Source organism: Babylonia areolata, chromosome 9, assembly GCF_041734735.1.
Source record: "Babylonia areolata isolate BAREFJ2019XMU chromosome 9, ASM4173473v1, whole genome shotgun sequence".
Lineage (NCBI taxonomy): Eukaryota > Metazoa > Mollusca > Gastropoda > Neogastropoda > Buccinidae > Babylonia > Babylonia areolata.
The window spans coordinates 31,576,458-31,590,441 of record NC_134884.1 but is presented as its reverse complement, the minus strand read 5'-3'; the positions used below and the strand labels follow the sequence as shown (position 1 = coordinate 31,590,441).

The 13,984-nt window shown below is 44.7% G+C and overlaps 1 protein-coding gene across 1 annotated transcript in view; it reads right to left on the bottom strand.

Moving 5' to 3' along the window:
* LOC143285621 (short transient receptor potential channel 7-like) overlaps positions 1–13,984 on the bottom strand; it is a 186,175-nt gene that overhangs the window by 32,163 nt on the left and 140,028 nt on the right. Inside the window, exons 3-7 of the mRNA XM_076593019.1 lie at positions 12,838–12,996; positions 11,736–12,117; positions 9,580–9,689; positions 5,336–5,512; positions 3,502–3,666 (exon numbers count right to left, since the gene is read on the bottom strand). Coding sequence (XP_076449134.1) covers positions 3,502–3,666; positions 5,336–5,512; positions 9,580–9,689; positions 11,736–12,117; positions 12,838–12,996 — 993 coding nt within the window. The remainder of the gene's footprint in view (positions 1–3,501; positions 3,667–5,335; positions 5,513–9,579; positions 9,690–11,735; positions 12,118–12,837; positions 12,997–13,984) is intronic.

Sequence of the window (13,984 nt, the reverse complement as noted above, 5' to 3'; positions counted from 1 at the left end):
ACCACGTGCGCGAGGGTGTAAGTGTACACAAGTGTCAGGAGAGTTATGTGCACGTGCGTGTGTGTGTGTGTGAGGGGAGGGGGTAGGATGAGGTATGTGTGTGTATGCATGCCTACACTGTGGGAGCAACGGAATATTGGAACGTGCGGGTGTGCATATATATATATATATATATATATATATATATATATATATATAATGTGTGGGGGCTGGGGGTGGGGGATATGGGGGTATGTGTCTGTGCTTGTACAAGTAAGTGTGCCTCTCTCTCTCTCTCTCTGTGCCGTGGAAGCTGCGATACGTAGCCTAGAAATGAGTGTGTGGATGAGGGGGGTTGGGGGTTGGGGTGGGGGTGGGGGTGCAGAGTAATGTGTGTGTGTGTGTGTGTGTGTGTGTGTGTGTGTTGGGGCTCATGTACGTTTATGTGTATTTGATTGTGCTTTCATATCTGTGAAACTACATGTTTGTTGCATATCTGTTATGCATATGTGTGTGTATGTGTGAATGTGTGTCTGCATGTTTTACATTTATTTGTTTATTTATCATCATTGTTGTCTTTTAATTTATTTAATTTTATTTATTTTTATTTTTTTTCTGTACGCTTACAGTTGACTTCATCAAGTTTTTGCGCCTTATAAATATTATCATTATTATTAGTAGTTCTTTTTTTAAATGTATTTATCGATTAATTATTTATTTATTTACTTATTTCTTTTTATTTTATTCATTTATTTATTTATTATTATTATTATTTATTTACTTATTTAAAAAAAATATTATTATTATTATTTAAAAATTGTTTGTTTGTTTTGTTTTGTTATTTTATTTTATTTATCTTATTATTTTATTATATTTCTATTTTGTTTTATTTATTTAATTTTATTTATCATTTATTTTATTTATTATTTATTTTTCCTCAAGGCCTGACTAAGCGCTTTGGGTTGCACTGCTGGTCAGGCATCTGCTTGGCAGATGTGGTGTAGCGTATATGAATTTGTCCGAACGCAGTGACGCCTCCTTGAGCTTCTGATACTGATATACTGATATACCACGGAAAAAAACGAGTGTGTGGTGTTGAAAGGTGAGTGTCGTCAAATGGTAATGCACACACAAAAGCTATGATGGCAGGTTCTCTGAACCTCGGATCAGTGAGAAGAAGGTCTTTGGCTGTGCAGTCCGATTCTTGAGCGACTTACACAAACCAGCCTCTTGAACAAAAAACACGAAGACATGAAAAGGAAGAGAGGGATGGGTGTGGGGGCGGGATGGGTGAAGGAAAGGTGGGGGGGGGGAGAGGTGGATAGAGGTAAGAAGGGTAGTGGGGATAGAGAGAATGGTTTGGTGTGGTGGGAAGGTAGAAAGTTGTTTGCAAGAGAAAAAAAATAAAGCGATATATGGGGTTGGTGGTTCGGTTCGCACGGGGTTGGGGAGAAGGTGTGCTTGCGTGGGGTATGAAAGTTAGACACACACACACACACACACACACACACACACACACACAAAGACAGAAACAAACAGAAACAGAGACGTACAGAGGGAGACAGGGACGAAAGGGATATAGATACACAAATCGACCGACCGACAGATAGACAGATATACACTGAGATACACACAGTCAGTCAGATACAGAGACAAAGAGACAGAGAAACTCTGACACACTAGATAAACGATCAACGAACAGTAACTTCCTTTGACTCCGACCCGAAAGAGCGCATTTCACAACAAATCAACACAAACGAACTCAAAAACGTCGCAACAGCGAAAAACAACAAACAAACAAACAAACAAACAACAACAACAACAACAAAAACCCGAAAAAAAACAAGCAAACAACAAAACAACGCGGTTGAGTAAAACACGAAAGTAACAACAATCAATTTCATCGTCCACAATCCATACATGACGAACGGTATTAGCCCTTTAACTCTCTCAGTCCTCTCTTCTCCTCTACACAGACCCCTCGGATGTCCAGTGGGTGTCTGAATGACCCAACCTTTAGCTTCCGTCGTCAGAATTGTGGTATTCTTTGTCAACATTCACCTCTTCAGTATAAGAGCCTTCCGCTTGCAATATTTTGATGATGGTAATTGGGGTGAAACGCTGTTAACGCCGTCTCTTTCGCCGTTCGTATGGAGAGAGTTAAAGCCATTGCAAAGAAGAGACAGGCACCATTTTCGGGTCAGCGAAAACAGGATGCAAGCAAGCTTTAATGGATCAAAGTGGAATCCAATACATTACGTGTGATCAACTGACCGAATTATTTATTCCATCAAAATATTGTTTCTGGTAATGGGAATGCAGAGCAATAACATTGTCTTCTGATTAAGTTGGGGTCCACAATAACTCTTTTTTTTTTTATTCCGGCAATTCTCTGTAATAGCCCTAAACTGGGCAATTCTTTTGATAGCATCCCCATTCGCTAATGAAATTATCCATACTCAATTGAGTTATTTTCACGCCGTGTTTGCCAGAAAAATGATGCATGTTCGTCGTAAAACAGCTTATTGCCATTTGCCATGCAACAAAAAAATATTTCAATTTTCCAACATGACTGAGCACAGAGTGCAGTTTTCAAATGATCTATCTGTCAAAATGTTTTGTCTGTCCAGAGTTATAATTGTTTATAATATGTCTACTTATCTGTCCCGCTGTCCGTCTGTCCATCAATTATCTGTCTGTCTGTCTGTCTGTCTGCATGTTTAGACATTAGCATGTATGTATTCATTCGTCTGCGTATCTCAGTGTATAAAAACCCACATCTCTTTCTCTCTCTCTCTCCGCTACAAGCCCCCCGCCCCCCTTCTCTCCATCCCCCTCTCTCCATGTAGAATGTAAATTCCATGAACCCTGCTATCAATGAAACTCTCTGATGACTAATGAATATTAAACCATCTGGAGTCTGGGCTATCTCTATCTCTGTCTTTCTATGTGTCTCTCTCTTTGTCTTTCTCTCGACCCCCCCTCCCCCACTTTCTCTCTCAACACTACAAACCCAGTCATGTCCAATATTTTTCATTAGTTTTTACATCGTTCATGATGTTTGATACTTTTTAATGCCCTCTCTTTCTCTCTCTTCAAACACAATTAAATGCACACACACACTCATAAACACACACACACACACACACACACACACACACACACACACACACACACACACATACTCACTCATACGCCCGCACGCACAGAGAGATAGAGAGATAGATATATAGATAGATAGATAGATAGATAGATAGATAGAGAGAGAGAGAGAGAGAGAGAGAGAGGGGGAAAGCACAGTCATATAGTGTGATATAGAAACACACACACACACACACACACATACACACACACACACTCACTCACACCTACACACACACACACACAACACACACACACACACACACACACACACACACACACACACACACACACAATATACAATATACCCCCAAGCCCCCCCCCCCCACCCCTCCACTCCCTCCTCCCACATAAAAACAGTTCCAGAAGACAGAGGCACACCTTGGTCTTGGGAGCGAACCAGTAGCAGATGGCGAGGACCGGGTAGAAGACGGTGATGAGGAGGACGATGATGGCTCTCTTGAACCAGTTGGACCTCTCTAACGTGCGCAGGTCAGCGTACCATATACTGACCAGCTTCTGCTGGCAGCTCGGGTGCGCTACAAACTAGTTGATGGGGGAGGAAAAAAAAAAAGGAAATAATTATGGGTTAGTTCGTATTAGGTCGTAGTTTTGTCAGCACAGAATCCTTAACAGGCAGGAATGGACACAACCAACATACAGGATACACTTCAGAGACAACAAAAATGAGGATGGACATTTGTTCCCGATTTCGCGACGCAAGAATAAGAATAAGAATAAGGATAAGAATAACTTTATTATCTTCAACTGGATAAATTTGATCAGGTGCATTATCACAACATAGACAAGTAAACAACATGGGGACCATAACTGTAAAAGTCAACAACAGCTTTTACGAATATTACGAAGACACAAATGTAAAAAATATCACATACATCGTTTCATACATACATCCACACACTGCAGGTAAAAACTAGTATTCTTAATGTAAAAACAGAAAGAATTAAGAAACATTATTTTGAATATAACTATAAGCATAGCTTACAATATTCCACATTGATTATAATAGACAGATAAGATAAGAATAAAGATAAATTGCGGAAAACCACAAGCAGATAATCAGTACACACCCGCACCCACCCACCTCCCACCCACCCCACACACGCGGATTACTTGATTAAACAAGAGTAATAAACATATGTTCTCAAATAAAAGCATTTCACATATTCGCTTTTAAAACATTGCAATTAATTATTACATCGTAATTATTAACAGAAGTATATCTGCGTTTATGTCGCACCAGTGAAAACACCTATTCTCATTTGTACCGCATGTAAGAATAGATCATTTGCTGCGTCTGCCCCTTGCATTATCTGCTGGGGTGGTGTTCCATGCCTTTCCTGCGAGCGCATGTGCACTTCGGAGTTTAGGCTGGCTCTGGATGATCGGTGATGTGCACATTATACCATCATCCTCATTTCCCGAGCGATAACTATGATGATATCAATATATTTTTTTGTCTTAGGGGATGTGAGGATGAAGGGTTTGGTGATATACATCCCCCCCCCGCCCCCCATTCGTCCTGCGCCTCCCGTTTTCTGTAATGAGTGCAAATGATCTATTCTTACATGCGGTGCAAATGAGAATAGGTGTTTTCACTGGTGCGACGTAAACGTAGATATATTTCTTCTCCCGGAAGCCAGCTTCAGCTTGGCCAGTACCCTGCCCGCTGTTAGCGCCTGTCTTGTTGAGAAGTGCACACACCACACACACACACACACACACACACACACACACACACACACACACACACACACACACACACACATACATACCCCCACCACCCACACTTACCCACCACCTTACCCAAAACATACACACACACACTCTCAGTCAGCCCACCAATACCCTCTCAAATACATACTCCCCCCAACACACACACACACACACACACACACACACACACACACACACACACAAACCCAACACACACACACACACACACACACACACACACACACACACAAACACACACACAAACCCAACACACACACACACACACACACACACGTGCGCGCACACACACACACACACATATCCCCACCACCAACACTCACCCACCCCCTTACACCAAACACACACACACACACACACACACACACACACACACACACACACACACACACACACACACACACGCAAACACTCCGCACTCCCCCCCACCCCCATCCATCCACCCACACTACGCTGATACCTTCTTTTCCCTGTATCGGATGGCCAGTTTCAGTCGGGCCAGCAGTTCATAGGTCTCCTGCTCACTGTTGGCCCCAGTCTTGTTCAGCAGCACCTGCAGCTCGTCGTGCCCCCGGATCTTGTCCAGGAGCTTCACCACGTACTCACTCAGCTGGTCCGCCAGGTGAAGGTAGTCAGTCTGTGGAGCACACACACAAGTCCAAGGCTGATGAGTCGAAATGTTTTAATTTGCCATACCACAGACCCGTGACAATTGAGTTCACTGAGACCACAAAGTCAGTCTGTGGGTACACATGTCGAAGTCGAAATATCTTAATTGCCATACCACAGTTACATATCAATGGAGTTCACAAAGAACAAAACGCTTCTGTGGGTATACAGGTCGAAGTCCGATGAATTTTTTTCTTTTTTTTTTTGGATTGATATGGATAGTTATATAGCGCCTATTCTTGGTCGAAGACTAAGCTCTAAGCGCTTTACAAACTCCGGGTCATTTGCACAACAGGCTGCCTGCCTGGGTAGAGCCGACTGACGGCTGCCACTGGGCGCTCATCATTCGTTTCCTGTGTCATTCAATCAGATTTCAGGCACGCACACATACACACTCAGACAGACATGTAACATTTTACGTGTGTGACTGCTGCTACGTCTTCTGCTGCTACTGCTGCTCTTGCTACTGCTGCTACTTCGACAGCTGCAGTGACTGTTACTATAACTAAAGAGGAAGATTATTCCCACCAGCTCGATCTCACTCAGTCTATGTAACGGAGAGAAAAAAATACATGACAGTCCCTCAAGATATTTATTGAAAACAAACCGAAAATAGTGACTTTTGTTTCCCTGAAGATATATTGGACACCAAAAATAGTGACTTTTGTTCAAGAACAAAGGTGATCACAAGAGATAGCAAATATTATACTACGATGACATATCCCTTATGGGTGTGGTGGTGGTGGTGGTGGTGGTGGGGAAGGTCTTCGTTTTTTGGGTCGATCCTGCACCTCCCAAGGTTGGAAACCAATCACTTGGGGATACGATTGCCTTTTTTTTCAAAGCAAACAAGCAAGGCACGTTTTACTTCCATGGAGGCGAGGATCATTAGATTCCTTCGGGTATTCATCCATCCTGAACGTGTTCCAGGTATCCCTGGGATGTCGGTTAATCAAATATGTCTACAGTCAGGCAAAATTGCACTGGCTCTTAATGCTGCAGCCTTGTGGGCTAGCTGGCCTTTGGGAACCATCCCAACGCCGACGAGAGTGTGGGGATGTACTTGGGCAAGACACTCTCCACTATAATCAAATTCTAGCCCAAATAGTCGGAACAGCAGTTGCCTCCTCTGCTGTTCTGATGGTCATAGTCGGACACGACTGACTATCATATCATATATATACAGTCTGTGGGTTCATGGTTACAGAAATAATGACACCATGAGCTCACTTCACACCGTCTTCTATCTACTTCAGCGCCGGGAGGGAGTTTCAGATTCACCTACCAGCCAGCCCCCCCCCCTCACCCCCCCCTGCCCCCACCCCGCCATTTTCTCCAGTCATGCATCATAATGATATATATTTCGGATCAGCTTATGTGCTAATGCTTGATAAAGACAGAGAGAGAGAGAGAGAGGGAGCAGAGAGGGACAGAACAAGAAGAAGGAGGAGGAGGAAGAGGAGGAGGAGAAGAAGAAGAAGAAGAAGAAGAAGAAGAAGAAGAAGAAGAAGAAGAAGAAGAAGAAGAAGACGAAGGAGGAGGAGGAGGAGGAGGAGGAGGAGGAGGAGGAGGAGAAGAAGAAGAAGAAGAAGAAGAAGAAGAAGAAGAAGAAGAAGAAGAAACGACAAAACAACAGCAAGAACAAGAACAAGAACAAGAACAACAACAACAACAACAACAACAACGAGCAAGACGAAGAAGAAGAAGATGATGACGACTCCTTCCAGTAAGGGTTAGTAGGTTCACGCCAAAATAAGTCCCTGACGTTCAGTGTCCCCCCCCCACCCCCCACCCCCGAAACCCCACCCCCCAAAAAAACCCCTCTCCCTACGGTCCCTTATCATCTCCGCCCCCCTCCTTCCGGTCCCTCTCCCCTCTTCCCCCCCGATCCCAATCCCTTTCACTGGAAAATCCTCCATCAGACCATGGGCGGTGGTCTGGATGCTAATCAGTTTAGGAAGAGAGAGAGAGGTGGAGAGAGAGGTGGAGAGAGAGAGAGAGAGAGAGAGAGAGAGAGAGGGCCAGGCACAAAAACAGCTAGAGAAGACAGAGAGAGAGAGAGAGAGGGGGGGGGTGCAGAGACAAAGACAACTAGAGAAGAGAAGAGAAGAAAGAGAAAAGAAAGAGAGAGACAGAAAGTGCGGGGCAGACAGACACAGTGACAGAAACAGAAAAGAGAGAGAGAGGGAGAGGCAGACAGAGACAGAGATAGAGAAGACATAGATAGATAGATTTATCAATAGATAGATAGAGAGAGAGAGAGAGAGAGAGGGAGAGGGAGAGAGAGAGAGAGAGAGAGAGAGAGAGAGAGGACAGACAAAGAGACAAAGACAGGGACAGAGGCAGACAAAGACAGCAACACACACACACACACACACACACACACACACACACACACACACACACACACACACATATATATATATATATATATATACAGAGAGAGAGAGAGAGAGAGAGAGAGAGAGAGAGAGAGGGAGAGGTGGAGTGTGTGGGATAAGGGGGATGGTGAAGGGGCAAGTGGGTCCACTAGGTAGGCTGACTGAGCCTATCGAACGCCCATAGGGAACACAGGACTGTTCGTGGATCGATTTGTAGAAAACTCACTTTCGTTGGTCGCTAATAAAGCATAGCATGCGTATATCTGCACCGTCACACACGTACACACACCACCGTCACACAAACACACACACGCACCCACACGCACGCAAGCACACACAGACACACACTTACACACACACGCCACCGTCACACGTACACACGCACGCACAAACACACACACACGCACACACACACACACACACACGCACACATACCATCCCCACAAATATTTCATGTCTAACTGAAACCGATGCTCTGTACAGCACTACACGGTACACACTATACTGCACTGACTTGTACTGTACTGTTCTGTACTGTGCTGGCCTGTAACATACTGTACTGTACGCCCTCGCCTTGTAGCATTTCGCCACCTTGGCCACCTGTACTGCCCTGTACTATAATGCGCTGCACTGCACTGCACTGCACTGCATTGTACTGTACTGTACTGTACTGCACTGTACTGTGCTATACTGTACTATACTGCACTGCACTGTACTGTACTGTACTATACTGTACTGCACTATACTGTATTGTATTGCACTGCACTGTACTGTACTACATTGTACTGCACTGTACTACACCGTAACACTGTACTATACTGTACTGTACTGCACTATACTGTACTATGCATTACAATACTGTACTGCACTGGACTATACTCCACTCCACTGTACTATACTGTACTATGCATTACAATACTATACAATACTGTACTGCACTGGACTATACTCCACTCCACTGTACTATACTGCACTATACTGTACTGCACTGTACTATACTGTACTGTACTGCACTGTGCTATACTATATTGCGCTGTACTGCACTGTACTGTACTGCACTGTACTGAACTGAACTATACTGTACTGTACTATGCTGTCCTGTACTGCACTGAACTGCACTGTACTATACTGTACTGCACTGTAGTGTACTGTACGGCACTGCACTGTACTGCACTGCACTGTACTGAACTGAACTATACTGTACTGCACTGTACTGTACTGTACTACACTGCACTGCACTGTACTGCACTGAACTGTACTGAACTGTGCTGTACTATACTGCTCTGTACCGCACTGCACTGCACTATACTATGCTACACTGTACTGTACTGTACTGTGCTGCACTGTACTGTATACATGTACTGTACTGTACTGTACTGTACCCCTCACCTTGTAGTATTTCTCCACTTTGAGTACTGCCTTGCTCTATACTGTACTGTACTGTACTTTACTGTACTGTACTGTGCTGTACACCCTCACCTTGTAGTATTTCTCCACTTTGTGTACTGCCTTGCTCTGTACTGTACTGTACTTTACTGTACTGTACTGTGCTGTACTGTACTGTACTGTAGTATACTCCCTCACCTTATAGTATTTCTCCACCTTGTGCACTGCCATGCTCTGTAGTGTAGTGTAGTGTAGTGTACCCTCTCACCTTGTAGTATTTCTCCACCTTGGCCACCTGCCGTAGCTCACGTGCCAGTTCAAAGGCGGTCAGCACAGGGTCCTTGCTGGACAGAGAGATGTAGGCTCCACTCGCCAGACCTGTGGGTAGAGGGGGGAGGGCATGAGCGAGGAAACCTTCCCTGTGTGAATGTAGTAGTAGTAGTAGTAGCAGTAGTAGTAGAAGATGATGATGTAGCGGTAGTAGTAATAGCAGCAGCAGCAGCAGCACTAGAAGTAGTAGTAGTAGTAGAAGTGTTGTCCTGCACTATGCTGTATAGTTTTGCATTATTACTTTGGTCAGAACAGATTTGTTTGTGTGAAAGAAGTAGTAGTAGTAGTAGTAGTAGTAGTAGTAGTTGTAGTAGTAGTAGCATTGTCCTCTGCTCTACTGTATTGTATTAATTTTTTGTCATAACAGATTTCTATGTGTGCAAACAGCAGCAGCAGCAGCAGTAGTAGTAGTAGTTATAGTAGTAGTAGTGCCGTGTACTATATTGTATTGTATTATTACTTTTTGTCAGAACATATTTCTCTGTGTGAAAGCAGCAGCAGTAACAGCAGCAGTAGTAGTAGTAGCAGCAGCAGCAGCAGCAGCAGCACCAGTAGTAGTAGTAGTAGTGTCGTGTACTATATTGTATTGTATTATTACTTTTTGTCAGAACATATTTGTCTGTGTGATGATGACGATGGTGGTAAAGATGGTGATAGTGACGATGATGATGATGATGATGACCATGGCGACAACGATGACTTTGACGATGACGATGACGATGACGATGACGGTGTTGTAGAAATAGCTCACTGATTTACAATTTACACAGAGTATGCTATACTGGTGGGAGGGGGGAGGGAGTAGAGGAGGGACACCATTTTACAAGAGGTCGTCAGTGTCCCTCATAATGTTATAATTCTTCTTCCATTTGGACCCCCCACCCCCCCCCCAGCAAACAACGTAAAGCGCGACCGACACTATCAACAACAATATTGAACCAAGCCAAGAACTACTCTGTAGAATAATTTAGACCCCCCTCAGGTCCCCACCAACCAACCTCCTCCACCTCACCAACTGCTCCCGAGTAGACTAAGACGTCAGTGCTCTCTCTCTCTCTCTCTCTCTATATATATATATATATATATATATAATCACTCCTTAGTGGACCTGAGTGGATCTCTTCCGTAAAGTTTTGCAAGAATCGTTGCCATGGGTTCTTTTTCAGTGCGGCAAGTGCGTGTTGCACACGGGACATCGGTTTATCATCTCATCCGAATTACTCGACGCTCGGTTTGATTTTCCAGTCACACTTGGGAGAAAAGGCGAGATCGGGATTCGAACCCAGACCCTTAGGGACTCTCTGTATTGGCAGATCAGCGTCTTAACCATTCTTCCACCTTCTTTCTGATAACTGACCAACAACACAAAAAATACCCCCACACCTTTACTAACCCCACCTTCCTAGGCATTCAGTTAGGTCTTTGCCAGCCTGAGGTGATCAGTTACTGACAAACGACAACGCACAAAAATACCAACACATAATACTAACCCCACCTTTATAGGTATTCAGGTAAGTCTTGGCCAGCCTGAAGTGATCAATAAACTCCAGCTTGTTAGGATACAACACCATGCCGAAACAAGGCCCTGAACCCTGGTCACCAGCGACACAAAAATACCTACACATTCAAGTATAGTAATCTCACCTTTATAGACTTTCAGGTAGGTCTTGAGTCAGCCTCAGCTGATCCAACTCCAGCTTGTTGGGATACAACAGTATCAGTATCAGTATCAGTAGCTGAAGGAGGCGTCACTGCGTTCGGTCAAATCCATATACGCTACACCACATCTGCCAAGCAGATGCCTGACTTAATCAAGATTTTGCACCTTTTAAATATCATTATTATCATTATTAGTATTTTTTATGTATTTATCTATTATTAATTTTTTTTAATCTTATTATTTTTTTTACTTTATTTATTTTATTTATTATTATTATTCATTTTTATTAAATTTTTTTAAAATTAATTAATTAATTAATTATTTTTTTTCAAGGCCTGACTAAGCGCGTTGGGATACAACACGATGCCGAAACGAGGTCATGAGCCCTGATCACTGACAACACAAAAACACCTACACACACATACTTATCCCACCTTTATAGGCATTCAGGCGGGTCTTGGCCAGCCTCAGCTGATCAAACTCCAGCTTGTTGGCGCACTCCTGGCAGTGACAGTAGTAGTGGTGTGGCTTGGGGATGGTCTCCCCGCGGAGAAGCAGCAGCTGGACGATCTCGAACTGGTTCTTCTCGGCGGCCAGGATGAGCGGGGTGATGTCGGAGCTGAAGGGGGAGTCCTCACTGGTGGTGGTGTAGAAGTAGTCGGTCTCCCCGAAGCGCTTGTTCTCCTTGTTGATGTTCTGGTACTTGGGGTGCTTGAGCACCGTCTCGGCGATCTGCTCGTGGCCCGCGCTGATGGCCTGCAGTAGGGCCTCGTGGATGGTGGAGAGGTTGCAGCGGTCGAGGAGGAGTTCCACCACCTGTTGGGGAATACAAGGAGAGAGAGAGAGAGAGAGAGAGAGAGAGAGAGAGAGAGAGAGAGAGAGAGAGAGAGAGAATGAGAAAGAGGTGGGGGAGAGTAGGAAAGAAAGAAGGGAGGGAAAGGGAGAGAGACGGGAGTAGAGAGAGAGAGAAAGAGAGAGAGGGGGGTGAGGGAGAGAGGGAGCAGAAAGAGAGAGATAGAGGAGAGAGAGAGAGAGAGAGAGAGAGAGAGAGAGAGAGAGAGAGATGCAAACGCACAACAGCTCCCTTCTCACTCCTTTCCCTTTTTCCATTTCTACCCTAAAGGCACAGACAGACAGACAAACAGACACACACACACACACCCACCCACACACACACACACACACACACACAGAAGCACATTGTATAGACACAGAGTCGCAGACACACATACCCACTAACCCTTCAACACACACAATCCTCCCCACCCTAACCCATCTTCCCACTGCACAGACAGACAGACAGACAGACAGACACAGACACACACACAGACACACACACACACACACACACACACACACACACACACACACACACATCATATAGACACAGAAACGCAAACACACATACACACAACCCTTCCACACAAAATAAATCCTCCCAACCCACACACCCCCTTACCCCCCACACACATGATCTCCACATAAACCCACCCATCACCCTCCCCTCTCCCCTTCCCACACACACAACCCCCATACCTCCAGGTGCTCGTTGCCAACAGCCAGCCGCAGGGGGGTCCTGCCCAGGATGTCGTTGTAGTCCACACTGAAGTTGGGATTCTCCTCCAGAACTCTCTGCACGGTGGGGATGTCTCCGAACTCTGCCGCGAAGATGAAGTCCTCCTCCATAGAGGACAGCTGCAAACGAAGAACAGAATAAAGCGTTGTGTATATTTATGTACACGTGTATTTTTGTCCGTCGTGTCCGACTATGACCATCAGGAGACGCATTCAAGACAAAAATTAATTTTGCCTTCAGGCAACTTACCTTTGACATGGTAGACCTGGGGTACAGTTTAACCGGAAGTTGGGTTATCTTCGTATTCATGACACGTGCATTCACTCAGGCAGCTAACCCGTCGTCTATAATTTAAAAAATCCTGGTGATTCCCCTTCTGCACATGCTCTGGGTTTTACTTCTCACACACCACAGTTCAGAGCACTGTTGAGAGAGTTCTCAAAATACGTGTTATCCGCAAAGCACGCCTGTTTTCCCGAAAAAAACAACAACCCACAAAAAACAACCTTCAAAAGGATGCGCCATACTTACCCTTCCTTCGTGGACAGTCACCCTTGGCAGGTAGTAAGGGTAAATTGCCTTGGGGTTTGTAGACTGGAAGGCAGGCTCTTGTGTTCCTGATACTGGATATTGCTTACCCTCGGGCAGTTTGCCTTGGCCTCCCGCAGGTACACATTTGCCCGCAGGCACGATGGTCTCTTGAATACTGCCCTGGGGCAGCAGAAAAGGCAAACGCTGTCCCGGATCCTGAATATGGCGTGTCCAACTATGACCATCAACTGAACAGCAGATGAGGCAATCGCTATCTGGGCTAGTGAAGAGCGTCTGTTTCAGGACTAAGAACAAGTGCAGTTTGCCTTTGAGAGTCATTGTCCTTCACAAAACACCATTGCAGTAGAGAAAACCATCGGTCATACAGCTCTCACTTTGCTGTTGCCCCAACTGTAATATCTATGTCAGTCTCTGATATTGCAAGGGTTTTTTGGTACAGTTTCAAAGAGAGTCACTTTTTTGCACTTTATTTGTATTTTATTGCATTGTCTTGTAGTGCAGTTAGGTGCAATGAAGTGTATCGCATCGCATCGTATTGTATCTCGTCGCGTCGTG